General features: G+C 53.9%; 1 protein-coding gene across 1 annotated transcript; it reads left to right on the top strand.

Moving 5' to 3' along the window:
• Window positions 1-317: 317 nt before the first annotated feature.
• Window positions 318-19,899, top strand: KIF1C (kinesin family member 1C; the record flags this gene model as incomplete). The annotated part of the gene is made up of 21 exons (XM_079725183.1): window positions 318-423; window positions 833-909; window positions 1,249-1,428; window positions 2,057-2,122; window positions 2,886-3,064; window positions 3,166-3,277; window positions 3,727-3,804; window positions 3,955-4,020; window positions 4,111-4,186; window positions 4,685-4,763; window positions 4,963-5,108; window positions 6,109-6,278; window positions 6,393-6,472; window positions 6,601-6,676; window positions 10,773-10,852; window positions 11,580-11,674; window positions 15,038-15,121; window positions 15,550-15,736; window positions 15,883-15,955; window positions 16,760-17,374; window positions 18,967-19,899. 21 exons carry the CDS (start codon window positions 318-320, stop codon window positions 19,648-19,650), a joined length of 3,309 nt encoding a protein of 1,102 aa, XP_079581309.1. The 3' UTR covers window positions 19,651-19,899.
• Window positions 19,900-24,597: the final 4,698 nt, after the last annotated feature.

Here is a 24,597-nt window from a genome sequence, read left to right on the forward strand (position 1 = left end):
CCCCCCTGGTCTGGGGCCAGGACACCAGGTAACTCTGGGGTGACATCCCAGGTCCCTGCCTGCTGGGAAAAGGCTGGGGAGAGAGGCAGGACCACCTCCGGGAGTCCCTGAGCAGAGTGCCATTGGGGAGGAAGGCCAAGGAAACGGAAACTGGGTCCTTCAGGGGCTGGGTAGCCGGGGAAGGGGGTGTGGAGAGACTGGTTCCTAGGAGAAGTTGGGAGGCAATGTCTGGGTACCCCAGACATTGCCTCCCAACAGCTCTGACCTCCTCTTCTATCTCTGTCCTCCAGCTGAGGAGGGTGGGAGTATCTGGAGCCATGGCTGGCGCCTCGGTGAAAGTGGCAGTGAGGGTTCGGCCCTTCAACGCCCGTGAGACCAGCCAGGATGCCAAGTGTGTGGTCAGCATGCAGGGCAGCACCACCTGTGAGTGAGTCCCAGGGGCCCGTCTGGGCACAGGCAGGGCAGCCCGGGCCCACTGTACGGGCCAGCCCTGGCGGGCCGAACCAAGAGGAGGGCTGTGCTGGGCACGGAGCAGGTGCTAATTGTAAGGAAGGAGGCTGGGACAGGCTGGCCTTTCCGTGCTCCCAGTCCCTGGGAGGGGGAATGTTGGCCTGGAGCCCTCCATTGCCCAATCCAGGGAGGCAGCCGGGAGGGGGGCGGGTCCTGGGAAGCCAAAATTAGCTTTGGTGGCTGGAGGGGGTGGGGAGTATTAAAGGGGAGAGATGAGCTAGGATAGAGGTGGGGGGTGGGATGCCCAGCTTCTGAGGGCTTGTGGGGAGTGGGCAGCGGCCGGGAGTACCTGACCTTGGTCTTCGTTCCTTTGCTTTCTCAGCCATCATCAATCCCAGACAGAGCAAGGATGCCCCCAAAAGCTTCACTTTCGATTACTCCTACTGGTCACACACTTCGGTGAGGTTGTTAGGTTGGGGGAAGAGCTAAGCAAAGAGGGACGGGGGATTCAGGTCCTGGGGAGGGGGCATTGCTGGGAAATAGGACCTCCAGGGAATTGGTTGGGAAGACCAGGACCCTTGGGTGGGGGTGGGTAGGACCCTGAACTTGTGACTAGGACCAGGATGGGGGAGGCAGAATCCCTGGGATAATTTAGGGCTGGCAGGAGACTAGATAGGATCCTCAGGGATGATTAGGACCGTGATCGGGGTGGGGGCACACAAGACCTTTGGGCGCCTAGATACCCAGGACAAAGTCATCTAGGGTTCCTGCTGTCCTTCTTGCCCCCCTTTTACCTAGGCCGAGGACCCCCAGTTTGCATCTCAGCAACAGGTGTATCGGGATATTGGAGAAGAGATGCTGCTCCATGCCTTTGAAGGCTACAACGTGTGCATCTTTGCCTATGGGCAGACCGGGGCTGGGAAATCCTACACCATGATGGGGCGGCAGGAGCCAGGGCAGCAGGGCATCGTGCCCCAGGTACACTCAGGGCCTGGCAGGGCGGCCAGGGCTGAAGCATCTTCAGCTGCCCCCAGGGGAGTAGGCTGGGTTCTAAGCGTTGTGGAGCAGAGACCTGGCTCTCTGAGGTTGTTAGTACTAGGGAAGGTGATGGGGGATGAGGTTGGCTCCAACCTGGACATCAGGGCCAAGAAGGCTCAGTGAGAACAGCCACACCTTTGGCGGCAGAGCGCCCACGGTTTGAACCTTGTTTCTACCACTTGCTGCTGTCTTACCTTGTCTCGTAATTACTTGTGACTGTAGTTCTCAGGTAGGCTTGTGTACCGTAGTCAAGGTGTTTACTGTAGGAAAAGCCATTTGTGGAGAACTGAAAGTTGACCATAATCTCTCTGACTGCAGCATAGTGACCTTGCATACAGGCTCCGGGCTTGCATTTTGGCTCACTGAATACTAGCCTGTGACCCTGGGCAAGTGTGAACCTCTCAGAGGTTGCTTTCCCATCTGTAAAATGGGAACGATCCCATCCCTCCCTTGGGGCTGTGGTAAGGGTTAAACAGGTTCACTTGAGACCTGGCCTGGCCTGGGTGCTGGGCGCCATAGGTGTGCCATGAACAGCAGCATCTTTGTGCTTCTCTGTGTCCCCCTCCAGCTCTGTGAGGACCTCTTCTCTCGTGTTAGTAAGAACCAGAGCGCTCAGCTATCCTATTCTGTGGAGGTAAGCCCAGGTCTTGGGAGGGGGCTGGGAGGGGGCTGGGAGGGGAGCCACAGTGTCCCCTGGGTAGGGAGGAGGAGAGCGATTAAGACCAAGTGCAGTCTCTGGAGTCAGGCAGCCCGGGATCTGCTCTAGGCTTTACCAGTTAGTAACTGTGGCTTTGGGCAGACGATCTCTCTCTCGGCTCCTGAGCGTGTTTATCTGAAATGATAATGATCAGGGGTCCCGTCCTAGGGTTGTTGAGAGGCTCAGTGAGCTTGCACATGTAAAATGCTTAGTAACACATAGTAAACACTCAGTGTAGGTTACCTGTATTGTATCCAGTCGAGTCCAGGTTAAGTTTCACATTGGGTATGGTTGTTAGCTTTTTTACTTTTTTAAAAAATTTATTTATTTATTATTTATCTTTGGCTGCATTGGGTCTTTGTTGCTGCACATGGCTTTCTCTAGTTGCATCGAGCGGGTGTTATTCTTCATTGCGGTGCACGGGCTTCTCGTTGCGGTGGCTTCTCTTGTTGAGGAGCTCGGGCTGTAGGTGTGCAGGCTTCAGTAGTTGTGGCACGCGGGCTTCAGTAGTTGTGGCTCGTGGGCTCCAGAGCGCAGGCTCAGTAGTTGTGGCGCACGGGCTTAGTTTGCTCCGCAGCATGTGGGATCTTCCTGGACCAGGGCTCGAACCCGTGTTCCCTGCATTGGCAGGCGGATTCTTAACCACTGCGCCACCAGGGAAGCCCACCTTTATTGCTTTTTATTTGCTTCTCCCACTCAGGTGAGCTACATGGAGATCTACTGTGAGAGGGTACGAGACCTCTTGAACCCCAAGAGTCGGGGCTCTCTGAGGGTCCGAGAGCACCCCATCCTGGGCCCCTATGTGCAGGACCTGTCTAAATTGGCTGTGACCTGTTACGCAGACATTGCTGACCTCATGGACTGTGGAAATAAAGCGCGGTGAGGCAGGCGCTGATGGGGCGGAGGGCAAGGGAGACGGGGTTAGGAAGATGAGGGGCCGGACCCACTGACCATTCCCTCCCCCCCGCCCCCCCCGCCAGGACTGTGGCCGCCACCAACATGAATGAGACCAGCAGCCGTTCCCACGCCGTCTTCACCATTGTCTTCACACAGCGCTGCCACGATCAGCTCACTGGACTGGACTCAGAGAAAGTAGGCCCCCCCGCACCCGCTGCCACCCCATCCCACCTGGTAACAGAGACAGAGATGTGATCAGCGGGCCTTGCGTCCTCCCTCCCCGTCCAGGCGTGGCTGAGTGCCTCCTCTGAGCTTCCACAGCCCCCCGTGCTTCCCCTGTCAGATCAGTGGGATAGTCTCCTTTTGCATGTTTGTTCTTCTAGCTAGCCTCCTTGGGGCAGGTCTTGGAGCCCACTGTGTGCCTTGTCCCGGCACACAGTGGGCATGTGAATATCTGTGATTGAATAAATGAAGAAACAGACAAGTAACCAAACCCTCACTGTCATCTTATGTATCCCCCTTCCGTCCCCCACTTCTGGCTTTCTCCATCCCTTACCAACTACCTAGTCCCCTTGCTGGGTGTTCCCTTGATATGCCTGCCCCACACTGACCCGGTCACCTCCTGTCTCTTTCCTCTGACCCAGGTCAGTAAGATCAGTTTGGTGGACCTTGCTGGCAGTGAGCGGGCTGACTCCTCAGGGGCCCGGGGCATGCGCCTGAAGGTGAGGGGCTTGGGAGGGCCAGACAGGGCAGTGTTGGGGGCTGTGTGCAGTGGTCTCAAATTACAACGTGGGACTCTGGCTGTGGGAGGAGCGGGGGAAGGGGATCGGAGTGGGAGAAGAAGGCCTCATTCCCCATGTTCCTCTTGCCAGGAAGGTGCCAACATCAATAAGTCCCTGACCACTCTAGGGAAGGTGATCTCGGCCCTTGCGGATATGGTAAGACCTGGGCGTGGGAAGAGAAAGGGCTCTGGGAAAGCGGACAAAGCGGGTGGCCCACCATAACCCCCTTCCCCTTCCGTCCCTCAGCAATCAAAGAAGCGGAAGTCGGATTTTATCCCTTACAGGGACTCTGTGCTCACCTGGCTGCTCAAGGAGAATCTGGGTGAGGGGCTTCTCCTCTCTGTCTCTCTCTGCCGACCTGCCACCAGTCCTGCCAACCCCCTTTTGATACCAGCCCCATTGACACCCCTGGAACCTCAAATCCTCCAGTGGTCCGTTGACTCTCCCCCTGGTCCCCAGGGGCATCCTTTGAAGGTGTCCTGATGCTGAGATCAAGGCCACACCCTCCCTGCCAAGCCAAGGGCCTCACTGACTTGGCTACCCATGACTGCTCTCTGACCTCACACCCACCTTTGACTTCATCCTCCGCCCACTGATCTCTGACTGTCCCACAGATGTCTGATGTCTCCCTGACCTTACCCCCACTTCCTCTGACCACCAGATTTCACGATTAGCTCCACAACTCTTAGCTTTACCCTGCCTTGGACAGTGACCCTATTGGACCCCTGCCTGAGCGATGAGGCCCCCTGACCCTGTGACCCAGTCTGACTTTTCTTAGGACCCTGCCCAGCTCAAGCTTTCCCCTCCTTTCCATTCATAGGTGGGAATTCACGCACAGCAATGATTGCAGCCCTGAGCCCCGCGGACATCAATTACGAGGAGACTCTTAGCACCCTAAGGTGGGGCTCTAGTAGGGGTGGGGTGGGACACGAAAAGTGCCAGGAGCTCAGCGGCTGGTAGCTCAGGACCCTCCCCATGAGATAGGGTTGACCCTCAGCTCTACTGCACTATGATGAAACCTGGGAGGGAGAGGGAATTGGGCAGCAGACCAAGGTCACCCATGTCTGGGCCTCACCGGTCCCGCTCCTCCTCATCCAGGTACGCCGACCGCACCAAGCAGATTCGCTGCAATGCCATCATCAATGAGGACCCTAATGCCCGGCTGATCCGGGAGCTGCAGGAGGAGGTGGCCCGGCTGAGGGAACTGCTGATGGCCCAGGGGCTCTCCGCCTCTGCCCTGGGAGGTGGGACTCCGGGAGGGGCAGCTCAGGGAGGCTCCTTGGCCCAGCTCATCCCTCCTCATTTGCCTTTGCCCAGGCCTGGGACCAGGGAGGGACCACTGCCCAGAAAGCCCAGCAAGTGCCCCTTGACTTAGATGCAGATGTGGAGAGGGGACAGGTCACGCCTTTAGGTGTTACAGAGCTGGGAGGGACTGATCCTCCTGGGGGGAGGCAGGCAGGATTCAGAGGGACCTTGACAGGCTCCTGGAACTACTGAAACGACAGGAGCAGGAGTAAATGGCAAGTCATGCCATTTATGGTGTGAATAGTAAGTCATTAAGGATAGGCTGCTGGGCACCTGCCTTGACAGAAGTTCTTATGAAACATTGGGAACTAAATTGACCGTAAGCTTAATAATAGTCAACAGTGGACTAATTTCTGAAACGTTAAGACTCAGCCTCCTTACTGTGAAATGGCATCTGTACTAGAGAATCTATGATCCGTGTTGGCTGTGTCCGGTGTGGACTCTGCATTCAGTCTTGGGGTCCATCCCATTGAGGAGTTGGGGTGCTAAGGGGCACGGTGGGGAGAATAAGGGTTCTTGGGAAGAGAAGGTAGACACGATGTTCGCCTCTGTACATTTGAAGGGTAGTCTTGCAAAAGAAAAAAGCAGTGTAGTCTTTCTCATCCCGGAGGGCAGAACTAGAAACAGAGCTACATGTAACATGGGGCAGATTTCAGCTAAGAAAAGTTGTCAGCTAAAAACTTTCTGATGGTACGAGTCATCCTGCAATGGAAGGAACTGGCTACCTTGTTCAGTAATGAGCTTTCCATCCCTGGAGGGGAACAAGCAGAGACTCGGTGTCCATTTGTCAAGGCTGCAGTAAGAGGGCTCCCTGTTTTGTGGAGGTGGACCATGGGTCTTCTGCAGTCCTTCCAGGCTGGTCCCCTGTGAGACCGTCTCTGTTTCCGATCAGTTCCATCTTTCCTTGGCCTCCTTCTTTTACCTTCTTCTCCCTCCTAGGCCTGAAGGTGGATGAGGGGAGTCCCGGAGGTGCTCTGCCAGCTGTACCGTCTCCCTCTGCCCCAGCTTCGCCCTCGTCCCCCGCAGCACACAACGGGGAGCTGGAGCCATCGTTCTCCCCCAATGCCGAGCCCCAGATTGGGCCTGAGGAGGCCATGGAGAGACTGCAGGTGGGAAGCTGGAGCTGGCAAGGGGTGGGGCTCTGGGGGCTGCTGGGAAGTGCAGCACCCCTGGGAGGTGCTTGTCCCAGACTGTCCTGATCCCTGCCTGTCTTGTGCCCCCAGGAGACAGAGAAGATTATAGCTGAGCTGAATGAGACCTGGGAGGAGAAGCTACGTAAGACGGAGGCCTTGAGGATGGAGAGGTGTGAGGGTGGGGCCGACAGCTGGAGCCCTGGAAGGAGTGGGGTGGGGAGGGAAGGTCAGGCCCTGCAGGGGAGGGGTTCGTGGGTACCGACGACAAGACCAATATTTGCCTTTCCTTTGCCTACAGAGAAGCGTTGCTGGCTGAGATGGGGGTGGCTGTCCGGGAAGATGGGGGAACCGTGGGCGTCTTCTCTCCGAAGAAGGTGAGTGAGGAGGCCTTGGAGACTCTGGATGCTGAAAGAAGAGGGTTGGGGTGGCAGGGTCATGAGTTCTACCTCTGATCTCAGGTCTCTGAATTGTCCCTCCATCACCTCTGTCCCCACTCCTGCTCCTCCTCTCTCTGTTGTCCGGCCGTCCCTGTCTTCTCCCTCCATCTAGGGACCACAGGATGCCAGGGTCTCTGCCCTTAGGGGGATTTCAAGAGCTGCTTAGAATCTAGGTATTTATAAACAGAAACCCACACACGTGCGTGTATGAGTTCATGCGTAGAATGTATCTCTGGATTCATAAGAAACTGGTTACGGTGTTTACCCCAGGGGGAAGGGAGAGGACCCTGGGAGGTGGCAGGTTGGTTGGGATAGCGACTTGTCCACCGTGTGCTCTTCTGTATCATTTGGATTTTGTAACCTGTGTATGTGTTAGCTATTCAAAAACAAGCAAACAAATGCAAAAAAAACCTAAAAAGTACGTTTCGAAAGGATAACTTGGGAAGACAAGACTGTAAAAGGAATAGGAGAAGAGTAAGCGCTAACCTGTAGGATGTTGCTTGTAAACGCAGCGAGAGGTTTAAAGATGGAAGCATCAGTGCAGCCTGGAGGTGTATGGAAACTGGTTTCCTGGAGAAGGTGGTTTGGAAAGTGGAGCCTGAAAGATGGACGGGGGTGGTGGTAGAGAGGAGCAGAGAGAACATCGGGCCAAGCAAGTGTGGGGTATTGTCGGCCGAGTGGGGCGCACCAGCACCTGTCATGTGCCCGCTGTGTAGTAAGCGCTCAGTAAGGCTTTGTGGAGGGGAAGGAAGGAAAGAAGCAGGGCAGGAGTGATCAGGCTCAGTTGGAGGCAGGAATGGTATTCAAAACCTTTAGCAACCAGCACAGCACGGGGACCAACCAGTCAGAGTGGACGCTGGCTTCCGACGGCCAGCACAGCTGTAGTGGTGCACACTGGTGAAGTGGTGATGCAGAGGCCAGTTTGGGCAAAGCAGGAACTTCCAGTCCCAGCCCTGGAATGGAGCCAGCCACACCTGTCAGGGCCGTGGTACGAAGCATCATAGGATCAGGCTCTAAGTGAGATACACCTCTTCCAGGCAGTGGGTTACTGGAAGGGGACCCCTCCGATTTTCATACGGATAAGGCGTCTGGGTGACTGAGCAAGCAGGGACCACTGAACAGGGATCCGGACAGAGGAGAGGGGTTTGCCTGGCCTGAGGCACAGCCAGGGGCGAGAGGGCTGTCGGTGGGTGATTGAGGGTGGCAGGCAGGGCTGAGGGGTCAGGTCCGGGGCTGGGCACCCAGGGCTTTGGGATCCCCCAGAGGCGCACATCTGGGAGGAGGGACTGCAGGGGGCTCTCCGCGTGGCTTGCCAGCCACCTGGGGGTGCCAGGTACCTGTGGAGCTTCTGCCACAGCTGCAGGGCTAGGGAAAGGTAGAAAGGGATGGACAGGCTAATGGATGGGTTTTTCTTTCCTGGGGAGGCTCACACTGTGCAGGGTGCCACCTGCTAGAGCTTGGGGCCAACAGGAGGGGCTTCTGTTTTGTTGTGTTCTTAGTTGTTCTTGTAAAGGTGGCACACCCCGCCGGGAACGTTTACTTCGTACAGTGAGGTGAAAAGGAAATCTCTTTCCTTGCCACCCTCGAGTTCCCCTCCCAGAGGCGAGTCCTGTTGCTGGCTCCTGATGTGTTCTTCTAGAGGTAGTCTCTGCACGTACAGGTGTGTGTTAGAATCATCCACGTACACACGCACACATCGCCCCTCTTTGCCATGGTGCTGGTTCCATACTTGACATGTTACTTTTTCACATATCAGTGTATCGCAGTTCTGTCCGTTTTTGGTTTTTTTTTCCCCACAGTGTCAGAATATTCTATTGTATAGACGTAGGATAATTTCTTTTAACCAGCTTCCTACTGATGGACATTTAGGTCGTTTCCCATTCTTTGATACTATAAACAATGTTACAGAAGATAGTCTTACTAATAGTCTGCTGTCTGTAGAACATATTCCTAGAAGTGGAGATTTGGGGTCCACCAGTAGCCAGGTAAAACTTTGATCTCTTTTGCCAGCGTGCCTCCAGAGATTTTAACCATGCCCACTTATACTCCCAAGAGCATCATACAAGAGAGCCCGTGTTCCCTCATCCTCTTCAACTTTTTGATCTTTGCCCATCTGATTGGTAAAAAAAAAAGTGTCTTAGGGGAGGTAACTTCTGCATTTTCTCCAGGTGGCGAGAATGAACCCATTCTCATAAGTTTAAAAGTCACGTGGATTTCAGAGAGAAAGCTGTTAGGCTCACAGGAGAAACGGGTTTGGTGGGGGTGACTCAAGCCTAGGAAATGTCGAGTGGAGAATTGGGTCCTTGGGGCAGAAGCTCCAGTTTGTCCCGGAGAGAGCCAAGGGCCTTAGGGAAAGCCCCTTCTTTCCTGAGACCTCGCCACCAGGCCTAAGGACTTCCTAAGTCAGTAATTTTCAAACCTGGCTCAGAGCTTCCTTCACAGGGAATGGGGAGTGGGGAGCAGGACTGGACTATGGGTCCCCTGCCCCCACCTCGGCCTGAGCAGCTCTCTGCTTATCTGCTTGACGTGTTAGGCTTCTAGGTAAGGTTTCCTGTGAACAAAGGGTTCCAGGGCTGAATAAAGATTGAAAAGCACTGCCCTAAATCATGTCCCCTCTCCCGAGGGATAGATCGCTTTCTGCTTCCAGGACCCATCCACGTTTGTCATTCCCAAGCAGGCCTGACACTGCAGTGTCGGGAGGGGCGTGGTCATCCCTCAGGAGAAGAGGAAGTGTTGCAGAGTCATCGTTGGACGCACAGATATACAACGCATCCACCGTGGACATAGCCTTGGGCTTCCTGTTCAGGGGGCTCCCAGAGAAATATTTGACCTTGACTGCTGGCTGTCTTGCCCTACACCCTGTGCTCCCCTGCCTCCGTGCCTTTGTTCAGACTCTTCTTTCACCTGGAATACTCTTCCTTCTTCATGTCCACATCCTCCTCATCATCAGAGACCAGCTCCCATACTGCCTTTTCCATGAAGCTCCCCTGACCCCCATGAGCTCCCATTGGTCTTCATTTTATTCATTTTTGTATATGAGCCCCTCCCAGAATACAGTGGGATGAATGAATGAATGAATGAATGAGCTAAGTGAGGGCGTGAAAAGTTCAGGAAGTCTATTATGAGTCATGTGTTGCTCACCTGCAATGGTGTTTCCACTCCAAGTCTTATCTCCCCAAGTTGACTCTGATTTCCTGACCAACGGGGCAGCAGCCTCTGGGTGTGACTCATCTCTGTGTCCTGCCGGGCACCTCAGTGGGGTCTTGCACATAGAAAGGCCACGGTATATCCTTGCAGAACAGAGGCAGGGGATCTTGTGTTCGGGTGGAAGGCTTGGGAAAGCTTTGTGGAAGAAGTGGCATTTGAGACAGACCGTGAGGGACCGGAAGTGAATGATTTTGACGGGTGGAGATGGAGGTGGGGCCAGGAGGGAGGCTGTTCCAGGCGAGAGGATGGGCAGGGATGAGGCTGGCTTTTTGGAGTGAGTGCTCAGAGTCCACTGGGTGCGAGCACAGAAGGGGAGAGGCGGCCCCGGAAAGGGGCTTGGATAAGTGGGCTGGGGCCCTGCTGTAGAGGAGGCCCAGGAGTACCGGCATAAAAAGCAGACTCAGGTCAGGCAGGCGTGCGGTGCGTGGGCCGGAGAGGTCTGAGCAGTCCCCTCTCGACGTGGCAAGATATATTTTGAGGGAAGGAGTGATGAGCCCTGGGGTCAGAGGGAATACAGGGAAAGCAGAGAGAGGGCAGGTGGCTTCTAAGGTTTCGGGTCAGGGAGACTGGTGTGTCCAGGTGCCTGTGAAGAAATGGGGCCTGGGGAGGGGCTAGAAGGGTGGGGGCATCTTGTGTGAGAGGAGAGGGTGGGTCAGGCTGCCCCGAAGGCATTGGGGTGAGTGGGAGCAGGGGGTGGGAGAGCTCGCCCTCCGAGTGAGGGGGAGGGGCGCAGCGGGGAGCCTGCAGGGATGTCTGTGAGCGCCTTCCCTCCCTCTTGGCCGCACCCCTGGCGGCTCTCCCCTGACTGCCGCCCCTTCCCCCTCAGACTCCACACCTGGTGAACCTGAATGAAGACCCCCTGATGTCTGAATGTCTGCTCTACCACATCAAAGATGGTGTCACCAGGTAGCGTTTGCTCAGCCTGTGGGGCAGCCTCTCCTTTTAGGGTGTGGTTGCATAGGGAGGGCCACGCTGGCGACTTCCTTCTCTAGTGATCTCCTGGGACCAAACCAACCCAGCGCTGGCGGGTATAGGTCCTGATCTACTGGGGCAGAGAGTGGGTGGGAGCTTGGACTGCTGCGTTCTTGGCCCCCAGCACCACTGCCTGGGCATCGCTTAGTGGGACCCTCCCTTGGGGTGGGAGAGAGAAGGGAAACATAACCCTGGCCCCATGCTGTTGAGGGCAGTGCTCACATGACAGGTAACTTCACTGGCTAATGCACCCCTGGGGCTCAGCGCCTCCAAGGTCGTCACCTGGAGTTAAAGGGGTGAGGGTGGTCCTTCTTCTTCCAACACAGGCTGTTCAGCTGTCCTTGGTGATCATCATGGGAAGGATGCAGGAACCAAGGCTGAGGGCACCCACCCCCCTCCAGGTTCCCTTCCTCCTTTGCTGTATAACAGTGAGGATGTGGGCTTTGGAGCCAGGCAGATCTGGGCTCACATCCCAGCTTCACCGCTGCCGGGCCGCATGACCTTGGGCAAGTTACTTACCTCTCTGAGCCTCAGCTTCCTCATCTGTGAAATGGGAATAATTATACTTGGCTTACTGAGTTGGTTGAACTTGTGTTCAGAAGGGGCTTGGTGTATGTATGACTGGCACATGCTCAGAAAATGTTGGCCATTGCTTCCCCAGGGTCGGCCAGGTCGATGTGGACATCAAGCTGACTGGGCAGTTCATTCGGGAGCAACACTGTCTGTTCCGGAGCATCCCTCAGCCAGACGGAGAAGGTAATGGCTAAGGGGGCGAGACTGGAGTGACCAGACAGAGAGAGAGACAGGTCCCTCACTGAATACAGAGCCCTGGCTCGGGCACTGGGAGTGCAGCCGCCGCATGAGAGGATGTGTCCTCGCCCTGAGAGGGGGCTTCGAACTCCTGGTCAGCAGTGGGGGCCCTGCTATCTGCACCTGCCCTCAGGGTGCAGACTCTTGTTATGAGCTGGGAGTGGTGAGGGTCCCCAAGGCAGAAACAGAAGACTGTGGCTGCAGAGGGTGAGGTTTTGGGAAGAGAGATCCTGCTCTCTTCCTTAATTTTTTAGCCTCAAATAGCACCCTGGTCATTTTTTATGAAAACCTGTAGGTTTTTCAGTGGGATATCTGAATTTATCTCTGAAAACCTGATTATCTATGTAGCTATGACTACCAAAGTTTCAGGCAGTTAGTCAGCCCATGTCTCCCTTTGGTTCCAAAACTTTCAGAGGTTTTTAGCTGTTTTTGGCCACAGCAGCAAAAGCTTTTAGGAATCACAAGGCCTCGGGGTGTAGGTAGTAGTCTGTCTGACAGGTAACAAAACAATGTTCGTGGTTAAGTACCACTTAGGGCATATTCTGAGGTCACCGTTTTGTTCTGGTTCGGTCTTTTTTTTTAAAATGTTTATTTATTTATTTGGTTGCGTCAGGTCTTAGTTGTGGCAGGTGGGCGCCTTAGTTGCGGCTCGAGGGCTCCTTCAGTTGTGGCTCTCCGGCTCCTTAGTTGCAGCAGGTGGGCTCCTTAGTTGTGGCTCACGGGTGCCTTAGTTGCAGCTCGCTGGTTTCTTCGTTGCGGCACGTAGGCTCCTTAGTTGCGGCAGGCAGGCTTCTTAGTTGTGGCTCGCCGTTTTCTTAGTTGCGGCACATGGGCTCCTTAGTTGCGGCAGGTGGGCTCCTTAGTTGTGGCTCAAGGGCTCCTTTAGTTGTGGGTCGCCGGCTCCTTAGTTGTGGCATGTGGGCTCCTTAGTTGCAGCAGGCAGCTCCTTAGTTGTGGCTCATGGGCTCCTTAGTTGCGGCTCGCCGGCTTCTTAGTTGTGGCATGCAAACTCTTAGTTGCAGCACATGGGATCTAGTTCCTGGACCAGGGATCGAACCCGGGTCCCCTGCATTGGGAACATGGAGTCTTAACCACTGTGCCACTAGGGAAGTCCAGGTCATTTTTTTTTTAATGGACTGATTTGGGTTCAGTTGTGCCCAAGTGAAGTTAAGCTCTGGGAAGTGAGTCAGGCAGGGAGGTTGGCTGTGTCACACCTGAGCTCTCCCTCACCTGGAGCCCGTGCTATGTGCCTCAGGTCTGATGCTTCTGGGGGACAGGAGACAGGGCACCCGTGGTCAGCGTGTGTTTTAAAATAAGAAAAGATGCTCTCGTGTGGCCTGCAGCTCAGGTTGAAGACCTGCCCGGTGGACTTCAATTCCATTTTCTGGTCAGTGGATTAATGCAGTTGTTCTGGTCTCGTTCAAGTCCCTGGCGGCAGCAAACGCTTCCGGCCCTGTGGGCTGCGAGCTATTGAATCCGTTCAGCCCAGTGAGTTATTGCCGAGTTCCTGTTCTGTGGTTCCCTCAAGCCATGTGCTGGGGTGATACCAAAACCACACAAGGCCCGTGGAGGCAGCCCACCCTCGGGAACTCAGGGTGTGTTTGGGGAGGTGATGGGCTTGAATAGGTTACATCACAGTGGAAGCAGCAGATGGTTCTGTGCCCCAAATGATGGAGGCTATATAAAGGGTTAGTCCACTTGGGCCTTTAAGATTTAATACTTGACCAAAGACGCCTAGAAGAGCAGGCAGCACGGATAGAGGTGTGAACACAGAAGAATAGTTATTACTTACCATCTACTTTGTGCCTTTGCATTTTTGCACGTAGCTCACAGGTGAGGGAGCTGAGGTTCCCAGGGGTTAGGGAATTTGCCCAAGACTACACAGCTAGAAGATGGCAGAACTGGATTGGGATGCAGCATGGCAGACTCTAGGACCTGTGCTGTGAGTCCTGGGCTGCCTCGGTTCAGATCGCTGTGGGTTCGTGTGGGTTCTCACCTGGCCCCATTTCCCTCCATAACAACTATCCCCGCCCAATCCTGACTTTAGATTACTTGCTCAGTTACTTGTTTATCATCTTTCTTGCCAAGTGGAAGTGATCTCTGTAAGAGCAGGCATTTTGGTTTTTATCTCTCCTGTATGTCCAGGACCTAAAATAGTGCCTGGCATATTATAGGGGTGCAATATATTTGTGGAACGGATGGATGAATTTGGGGCGTGGTGGGAAATAAGGGCGGGGCTAGACTGTTACCCTTATAGCCAGTTCGTCCTCTTCTCTGCCACCTTCCTCCATTGCTGGGCACCGACGTGGTGATGCTGTAGCTCTGTCTGACATCTTCTTCTCCATCGTTTCTGCCCCTTCATCCAGGTTTCCCTTTGAGCATCAGCTCAGGAGTTACCACTTTCCCATAATCATTTCCAGCCCTCTGCCCCTAAGCCGAGTTACTCTTTGCTATTTTTGTACTCCTACAGCGTCCGTAGGCTCGTCTCTGTCTTACGTTACCATTCATTCTGGTTTCCCTGTTCCTTGTAAGGTAAATAAGAACTCTCTTTCCCACATCACTTTATTTGAGCCTTTCAGCCACTCTGTAAATAAAGACTTTGTTATCCCATTTTGTCCCTCAGCTAAGGAGTCATAGAGTCTGGGTCTTTGGAATACGGGGGCCCCTCTGTGACAACGGGGCACTGGTCCTCAAGGACAGGGAAGTGCCTCAGGCATCCTCATGTCCCAGCAAACAGCAGGCTTGGTGATTTGTACAAGGAGCACCTTGAGAGATGTTTGGGTTGGGTTGGCTTTATCTCCTCCCGGGAATATAGTGATCTTGACTGAAGATATTTGACTGTGGCTTAAGAAGATTAGTTAGGTAGCAGTGTGCAAGATGCATCAGACAGAAGTGGGGCTAGGAGCCTGCTGGAGGAATCCAGACCTGGCCAGTAGCAGTGTTGTTTGGGAAGGAAGGAGTGGTCATCTGGAAGGCAGAAATGACAGGGCCTGCCGACCAGCTGGACCTGAGAGACCACACCCTCTGAGAATTCCGGGTTTGCTAAGCCGCTGCTGGGGAGGATGGCAGAGGGTGAGAAGGGAGCCCCCTCAGAGGCTCCTGGGAACTGTAGCTGGGGCTCTAACCCTCCTTCTGCTCTTCCTTTCCCGTGCTGCCTGCCACCAGAGGGGCCATGGCACCCCTGACAGGTACTGGGTGGTGGGACTGGGGGTGTATGTGTGTTTTGGGAGGAATGCAGGGTGGGAATCTGTGACCATACCCCTCCTCCCCCAGGGTCTGATCGCTCCCTCTCCTCTCTCCCTGCCTCAGTGGTGGTCACCCTGGAGCCTTGTGAAGGAGCCGAGACCTACGTCAATGGGAAACTTGTGACTGAGCCCGTGGTGCTGAAGTCAGGTAGAGGAGGGGGCAGTGAGGGTCCTGGGCCCTGGCTGTGCAAGGAAGAGCTTCTTGGGTGACTCCTGGGCAGGACCCAAAAACAAATAAGAAACAGCGTGGGAATGTGAAGATGGAACTGGGAAGGGAAGAGAGAGGGAGTCAGGTTTTGGTTTGTCTTGCTGCCTCAGGGCAACAGGAAGTGGATGCCAAGCTCCTGATTTCCTTTGGCTGTCAGGGATAGAGCGGTTCCTGGGGTCAGCTAGGGGAGCCTCAGCTCCAGCCGCTCTTGGATTTGGGGTGATGGAAGAGATTGTGTTGGGGCTCCTGGGATTTTTGGGCAAGGCCCACATGTGCATGTGCATGTGCTCCGCATGTGCACCTCGGGCATGCGGAGGGGTGTGCTGCTGTGGGCGAGTGAGTCCACTTCTCCATCCTCCTATCTCCAGGGAATAGGATTGTGATGGGCAAGAACCACGTGTTCCGCTTCAATCACCCGGAGCAGGCGCGGCTAGAGCGGGAGCGAGGGGTCCCCCCGCCCCCAGGACCGCCCTTCGAGCCCGTCGACTGGAACTTTGCCCAGAAGGAACTGCTGGAGCAGCAAGGCATTGACATCAAGCTGGAGATGGAGAAGAGGTGCGTGGGGAGGGTGCTTGTGCCCAAGGTCCCTGCTGATCGTCCCTCCCAGGTGCCCAGCCCCCAGCGCCCTCCTGTTGTCAGACGCCCTATTGAGGTGGCTCCAGAACCTCACAGCTCTTCCTCCCCTCCTCACCCAATCCCAGGCTGCAGGATCTAGAGAACCAGTACCGAAAAGAAAAGGAGGAGGCTGATCTTCTGTTGGAGCAGCAGCGGCTGGTGAGGGGCTGGCCAGGGGTGCGGTGGGGCAGGCAGAGGTGGGAGGTGGGCTGGTGGGCACTGGAGCAGCCGGCCTGGCAGAGTTTCAGCCTGACTCTTGATTTTGGTCACACTGCCTGAGCCAGAGTGGGGAGTGGGCCCGGGGCAAGGGGGTAGAGGTGGCATCTAGGAGGAGACAGGAGAGAAATGTGACCCAGGGAGGAGCCCATGCAGGGAACTAGGGTTCCTCCCAGGTGACTGAGGCTTCCTGGACTCTAGCTGAACCTGTGCCACCTTTATGATTTTTACCAAATCCAAGTACCGCCCGTGTTGTTATTTACTTAAGATTGTTCTTTGGGGTCTTCCCTGGTGGTCCAGTGGTTAAGACTCCATGCTCCCAATGCAGGGGGCCTGGGTTCGATCCCTGATCAGGGAACTAGATCCCGCATGCCACAGCTAAGACCCGGTGCAGCCAACCAAATAAATCAATAAATAAATATTAAAAAAAAAAAAGATTGTTCTTTGAATGGACTTACTTTTAAATGTTTAACCGCATCCTGAGCGATATATACACACGAAACCCATACTTGGTACGGCTACAGCTAATACTCACTTTCTCTGTGCCACACGCTCCGAGCGCATTAATCCTGAAAACGTATGTGTGAGGAGGTGCCGTCATTACCTCCGCTGTGCAGACGAGCAGAGGTTAAGCCGTGCACCCAGCACCGAGCCACTCTGACCACGGTGTTTCCATGTCGCTGGGACACATGGCTCTGGGGTGCCCTTAGCCCTCTCCCCGTCTGTCTTCCCTCTCTGTGGCCCCAGTACGCGGACTCTGACAGCGGGGACGACTCCGACAAGCGCTCCTGTGAAGAGAGCTGGCGGCTCATCTCGTCCTTGCGCGAGCAGCTGCCGCCCACCACGGTCCAGACTATCGTCAAGCGCTGCGGCCTGCCCAGCAGCGGCAAGCGCAGGGCCCCCCGCAGGGTGTACCAGATCCCGCAGCGACGGCGGCTGCAGGGCAAAGACCCCCGCTGGGCCACCATGGCCGACCTGAAGATGCAGGCAGTGAAGGAGATCTGCTACGAGGTGGCCCTGGCCGACTTCCGCCACGGGCGGGCCGAGATCGAGGCTCTGGCTGCCCTCAAGATGCGGGAGCTGTGCCGCACCTATGGCAAGGCTGAGGGGCCCGGGGACGCCTGGAGGGCCGTGGCCCGGGATGTCTGGGACACGGTGGGCGAGGAGGAAGGCAGCGGAGGTGGAGGTGGCGGCAGTGAGGAGGGAGCCCGCGGCGCAGAGGTGGAGGACCTCCGGGCTCACATCGACAAGCTGACGGGGATCCTGCAGGAGGTGAAGCTGCAGAACAGCAGCAAGGACCGCGAGCTGCAGGCCCTGAGGGACCGCATGCTTCGCATGGAGAGGGTCATCCCCCTGACCCAGGTAGGACGGGCCCTGCCCGGCTTTTCCCCGCCTGCATCTCTCCCCTGTAGCAACCTGAACCTCCCACCTCAGAGTCCAGCCTCCTTCCTCCTCTTCCTGTAAAAAATCTTATCGAAGTTGAACACAGCATAGTTTGTGAATCACCTGCCTCACAATCACCAGGGCACTAACTGAAAATGCAGATTCCTGGGTTCTGCCCCAGACCTACTGAGTCAGCATCTTTGGGGACACATCTGCATTTATAATAAGTACTCCGGGTGGTTCTGAAATACAACGAAGTTTGAGAACCACTGATAACAAAGGGTACAGTCCTTAAGTTACCACTTAATGAGTGTTTCCATAGGTGTCCACTCTTAGAACCACCCCTCTCCTGGGTGACCCTTCCTTTACTCTGGTAGCCGCTGTGCTGAGCACTTCTCCTGTGTCACCATGTAAACCTTCACAGTGGCCCTGCGAGTGGGAGTGTTATCACCTATCCGTTTTCCATGTATTCACTCAACAAGTAAATAGTTGAGTGTTTACTGTGTGCCAGGCATCGTGCTAGCTACTGGCGTTACTCACAACAGACAGAATTTCTGCCGTGCTCCCGCTTGCCTTCTAAGGGGGGATGACAGGCAGCCAGTCATAACAGCAGTCATGGTTGTTGAAGGCTTACGGCTCCAAATGCAGCTCTTACCCCTCTCCTCACTCTCCCCTCTCCAGACCCTTGGGCTTCCTTGCTGTTCCTTGAACTTGCTGGGTGCACTCCTGCTTCAAGGCCTTTGCACCTGCTGTTCCCTCTGCCCAGAACGCCCTTCCCTCTCAGAGCCATAGAGCTCGTCCCTCAGTTCCTTCGGGTGTTCCCTAAAATGGTAACTTCTCCATGAATCTCTTCTTGTCCTTTCACTGCATCTACCCCCACCCTGGCCTCCTGTCCTTTTCCTTGCTCTGGTTTTTTCCATGTGAATATATATTTTTATATGTGTATAAAATATATACATATATACACATTTATATAAAATATGTAACATGGTACTTACATATAATGTAAATAATATATATTAAATAACTTAAATACATATATTTATATTTAACATTTTATGGAAGTACAGCTTATGTACCATACTATATATTTTTCTTATTTATTTATCAACTGTGCCCGTCCACTAAAATGATGGCAGGTATTTTTCTTCCCTCTTTGTTGACTGCTGTATCCCCAGGGCACATCATTTATTCAGCAGTATTTGCTGAGTGCCCACTAGGTGAGGCATGGTAGAATTTCTCAGGTAATCTTACAACAGCCCTATGTGATAGGTACTGTTATTGTTGATGTCGTCTTACATGTGAGGACACTGAGGCACAGAGGCTACAAGCTGGAGATCCAGACCCACAGCTAGGAGGTGGCAGACCTGGACTGAGTCGGCCACCTGACTCTGGGTCCGGGCTCCTAAACCAGTGTCCCTCCAGCTTCCTCATCCCCATGCCCCTCTCTCTCAGGACCCCGGACGTCCAGCTGCTCCAGGGCCTTCCAGCTTGTCCTCCCGAATCTGCACGTCCTCAGGACTTCACTCTCCTCACGTGACCCCTTTTCTCTCACCTCCTCTCCCTCCCAGGATCACGAGGATGAGAATGAAGAAGCCGGTGAGGCCACGTGGGCTCAGCCCCAAGGGTCTGAGGCAGCAGAGCAGGAAGCCCCCAGTGACCGAGCACCTCCCGCACGGCCCTCCTCGCCGCCCCTGTCGAGCTGGGAGCGGGTGTCAAGGCTGATGGAGGAGGACCCCGCCTTCCGTCGGGGGCGCCTTCGCTGGCTCAAGCAGGAGCAGCTGCGGCTGCAGGGACTGCAGGGCTCCGGGGGCCGGGGCGGGGGGCTGCGCAGACCCCCCGCCCGCTTCGTGCCCCCTCACGACTGCAAGCTTCGCTTCCCCTTCAAGAGCAACCCCCAGCACCGCGAGTCCTGGCCGGGGGCGGGGGCCGGGGAGTCCCCAGCGCCACCCCAGCCCCCTGAGGAGCTCACCCCCTCTCTGGCCACCCCTGCCCGCAGGCCTCCAAGTCCCCGCAGGTCCCACCGTCCCCGCAGGAATTCCCTGGACGGAGGGGGCCGGTCCCGGGGAGGGGGTTCTGCACAGCCTGAACCCCAGCACTTCCAGCCCAAAAAGCACAACTATTATCCCCAGCAGCCCCAACCATACCCAGCCCAGAGGCCCCCAGGGCCCCGCTACCCCCCATACACTACGCCCCCGCGGATGAGACGGCAGCGCTCAGCCCCTGACCTCAAGGAGAGTGGGGCGGCCGTGTGAGCCCCGCATCTTGGGCAGAGAGGGCCTGGCGGAGCCCCTCGCTGGGAGGAGATGCTGCTTCCCCAGAAGCCCTGGGGCAGGAGGCCCTAGAGACCAGAGAGAAGGTCCGAGTAGGTGATAGAAGATGTAGGGGTAACTGGGCCGGAGGCTGAGGGAGGAAGGAAGAGGGCACGGAGCTGCCAGGAGCGAACCAAAGTGAAGGAGAGTGACGGGAAGCTGCCTCGGGGCTGCCCCTTGCGGGGTGGGGGGTCCCACAAACGCTGCTAGGGTGGGTGGGGGGCGGGGGTGCCACGTAGTCGGTGTTTGACTTTCTTTTCAATTGGGGACAAAGGGGAGAGAACCTAGAGGAGGGTAGGGTCTCTCCCACTCCTGCCCTGTCTGTCCGTCTGTGGTGGGTTCTGTTTCCAGGGAGGTGTGGTGGGATCATAAGTCATTCCTCTCCCCTTTCAGGCCTCCTGCTATATTTGGGGGGCCTGTCTGGCGTCTGGTTTGCCTGGGGTCCCTGAGGATGTGGGACCTTTCAATAAAGGATGGAAAACAGGGAGCTTGCGGCTGGTGGTCATTTGGTTTTGGTTTTCAATGGAGGTTTAGATTATATAAAAGTAAAGTGCGCAGGTCTCAAGTGCGGCTCAGTGAATTTTTGCGTAGGTCACCACTCAGGTTAAGGTAGAAGAATGTTTCCATCATGGTTTCTGGAATGTTCAGCATCACGTTTCCTCTTGAGTGTGTAACCCATTCCTTATATCCCTTTCATTTTTGCTTACCCAGTGTCTCCATTTCTGCCCCCAAAACTGCTGTCATTGTCCTGGAGGGAGGTGAGGGAGGGATGAGAGGGGAGGAAGAGGGAGTCTCAGCCTGGCAACGCCCAACTGGCCATTCCTAACAGGAAATAGAGGGATTTGGGGGACAGGGCAGTGGGGTGGTTCTGCATCTTTGAATCACTTAGCTATTTGAAAGGTCTCCCAAGCAGCCACAACAGGTTCTGTTCTGTCTTGGGCGTGTTTTACAATGAACGTGTTAATCAAGCTTACTGCACCCACCTGATTATTTCATCCCCTTTGTGTTTCCTGCCTTTTATCAGGGCGCATTCAGTATTCGAAATAGTATTTTGTCTTAAGATTGCTTTCAAGGAGGATGCTGCCTGCTTGTTTTAAGGTTCTGGCTTGGAGGAGCCTGTCCATGGCAGTGCCGTATTGTACATGTTTTGCAGGTTAAATTGCAACACTGCTCTGCCTGCACCAGGCCAAACCCCAGAATCCCCATGTTTTCAACCTTAGGAAAACACTCCCACCCATTTGAAAATTTGAGCTGCTTGCCCACAGCTTCCTGATGTCAGTCTTGAGGTGCAAGCAGCCAAAACCATAGACATTATCCCAGTTGCAGCCAAACCGCAGCCCTGGGCAAGGCTACAATTGTTTACTCTTGGTTTCTGCACCCTGATGCTGGCTACCTTTATTTTGGCAACTTTGAATGCCAGGTCTTAAGGGATCTGTTGACAGTGACCCAAGATTTGGAATGTAATGGATGGTTTGTCGACTGTGTTTATTTGAGCAGTTTATAATCTGGTCAAGGAGACTAAATGTGAGCAAGAAAATGATAGACTACAAAGTTCTCTGCACGTCAGAGCAAGCTGAGTGGTACAGGCAGTTTGTGGGATTTGAGATGGGAGAGATAGCTCACTAATTTAAAATACAGTGAGATTATTTTCCCCTCAAGACTACCTTGTATAAATGTATTCTACCATTTTTATCCATTTCTCTCTTCCAGCTCAATCTTTTTTTTGGGCTACGTTGGGTCTTCGTTGCTGCGCAAGGGCTTTCTCTAGTTGTGGGGAGCGGGGATTACTCTCCGTTGCGGTGCAGGGGCTTCTCATTGTGGTGGCTTCTCATTGCAGAGCATGGGCTCTAGGCGTGCAGGCTTCAGTAATTGTGGCATGCAGGCTCAGTAGTTGTGGCTCGCGAGCTCTAGAGCGCAAGCTCAGTAGTTGTGGCTCACGGATTAGTTGCTCTGCAGCATGTGGGATCTTCCCGGACCAGGGCTCGACCCCATGTCCCCTGCATTGGCAGGCGGATTCTTAACCACTGTGCTACCAGGGAAGCCCTCAGCTCAGTCTTTTAAAATGTGATGAATTTTAGATTTTATTCAGAGAATTGCCCACTAATCTCTTATCTGTTCTACACATGCTAGCATCCCTTATGCATATCAGACTTAAAACTGTAAAGGACTCTTTTTCTCTCCATTTTTCAGATGGGAAGACTGAGGTTTGAATAGATTAATGAGTTGCCCAACGTGATACAGTTCCTAAGAGGCAAAGTTAGGATTCCAGCTCAGGTCAACTTGACTGAAGCTCAGACTGTCTCATGCCTCTAGGATGATCATCTTTCCTTCTAGAAACCACGTTGCCTTCTCCTCACATGAGTCTGCCTCTAGTTTCTGGTCTCTTCCAAAGCTGCCCTGAGAAGAAATGAGAACCACTATTTGTAAGCCTCCTCCAGGATCGTGGACAAAAGTCACGCAGACAACCTGCCAGCTTTCTAGCTCCCTCAGTTTTACCCTTGGTTTCCTTGGAAATTCAGGCCAGCAGCCTCTGCCTCATTATACACATTCTCACTCCTCCCACCCATTTCTGTCTCTCTTGAAAGGCAAGAGGAGACTGTGGCATCATCTGGATAGTATGTCTCTCCTAAAGATCTGGTCACCAGATGAATGTTGTAGAAGCTGCTTCTCTCATCCCTAAACAATCCCACAGTTGTAGGAGCTGACATTAACCTGCAGTGACCCGATAGCCTCATCAAGGAGGATTTCCATCTCGACTCTTCTAGGTCTTTTCTTATGCTCCCTCTGCCCCCGAACCTGGAGGACTGTGTGTTCCGATACCTGGGACGGTCTTGCCCTGAGCTCCCGTAGTTCTTAGGCTGCAGCTGGGGTCCTGCCTTATGCCCCAGGCACGTGGACCAGCCTGAAAAGTTCTCATGCCTAATGAGCTAAGCTTCTTTAAAATGACCATGGAAACGGTTCTAGCAGTTCTTACAGAGACTTCTCAGCCAGAGAGGAGAAGCAAGGTCTCGTTCTTTAAGCCCAGGACCCCATCTCCAAAAGGTTAGGGCTGCAGTCAAACTCTGAGGCACACAGACCTGGGTTCCAGACTCATCACTAGTTAGCTGTGTTACTCTGGGTAAGTCATCCCCTCTGGGCCTCAGTTTCCTTCTTTGTAAACAGGACTAATCAATGGGAAGATTTAATGAGATAATACAGGAAAAGGGTCTGGCACATATTGGGAGCTCAAGGTTGGTGCCTTCCCTTTTCCCTTGTTATGAACTGGAAATGAAGACTGGAAAAAGAAGAGAGGTGTCGCAAAATGAGGTCGGGTCCCCCAAAATGTCAGAGGTGTTCTCCAGCTCAACCCTCCGCGATGCCTGGTACCCCGTATCCACCAAAGCCTCGCCCCCAAGCCCTGTTGTTCCACTGTTGTCCGCCAGGGGGAGAAAGGGCGCACGTTCGCTTGCGGGTAGCTTTTCGCTAGCGCGTTCACAGAGCCTTGAGACAGCGCGGCCTTGCGCGCTCCTGAGTCTCCGGGGGGCGTGCACGCGCAGGAGGCTGGGCGTGACGCGGCGCTAGGTTGAGCTTCCCTTTCCCGCGTGCTTGGAGCTGCCCAAGGTTGAGGCTGGGGGACTCGGGGGCCCGAAGAGAGCGGCATGGGTGTGGAGTGTAGGGCCTGGAGCTCTGCGGGCATTTCTTCTTCCGAGACCAGCTATCATCTTCGTTTTCCAGAGGGAACGACCTGACTCCCTTCAGAGTTAGTATTTTCTTCCCCATCATGGATGATCAGGAATTCCAAAGAAAGGAAAGAGAAGGGACGTTCATCGGGCACCCTCTGACAAAGGGACGGTGCAAGGGAAGTGGACCAACCTTAGGGGCAACGATGCCCCCATACTAGAGGAGCTTTTGGATTGTGGTTTGCTTTGTTCGAAATTCGGTAAATACAGAAAAGTAGAAGGAAGAAAAGGGTAATAATCCACATTTCCTCACCACAAAGGATCTCTTGTTGTCTCCTATAAATGTACCCTAAAATGTTTGTTCAACAAGTATTTATTGAACACCCACCAACTATGTGCTTAGCATGTTAGGTTGTGTGGGACTGCAGAGGAAAAAGAATGATGACCAGGAAACAGGATTTTCAGAAATCTGCAAATGAGTGCATGTTAGTGTCTTAAAGGGAAATTCCCATAGCAAAAGCGAGACAATCACTTTAGGAAGATTTCAGAGAAGAAAACCCACAGAGGGAATTCCCTGGTGGTCCAGTGGTTAGGACTATGTGCTTTAACTGCTGAGGGCATGGGTTCTATCCACTGCTCTGGGAACTGAGATTCTGCAAGCCCTGCAGGGAGGGGTGGGGGGGGGGACAAAAACAAAATAAAACAACAAACAAAACCAAACCACACACACACACACACACACACACACACACACACAAGAAAACCCACAGAAGAGAGAAGCTGTGAAAATGATAAAGGCATTACAACCTGTATTTGAATTGAATTGCACATGAGAGAATATATATGGGAAAATTATTTAGCCCAATTCTCTGATTTTTTTCTTGTAAGGTTTTTATTTGACTTTAAGTCACAAAATAATGCACGTTAATTGTATATGAAATTGTAAACACTATCAGAATTTTAATACTCATGAGGGAAATGAGGCCCAGAAATTCTAACTAACTTGCTTAGAATCCAGTAAGTCTGGGACCAGATCTCAGATTTCCAGGCTGGTACTGTTTCTGTTGTATCATAATAGGCAAATGTCGTTCTGCTTTAAATGAATTTCTCACATTATTGAGTTTCAGAGAATTCATCCTGGAGGGAAAAAGTCTACAAATTTAATCAAAGCTTGAGTTCTCAGATAATAATTAGTTCTTGGATAATTCTCACTAAGGAGATAGTCTGTAAA

This window comes from Hyperoodon ampullatus (assembly GCF_949752795.1).
Source record: "Hyperoodon ampullatus genome assembly, chromosome: 19".
Lineage (NCBI taxonomy): Eukaryota > Metazoa > Chordata > Mammalia > Artiodactyla > Ziphiidae > Hyperoodon > Hyperoodon ampullatus.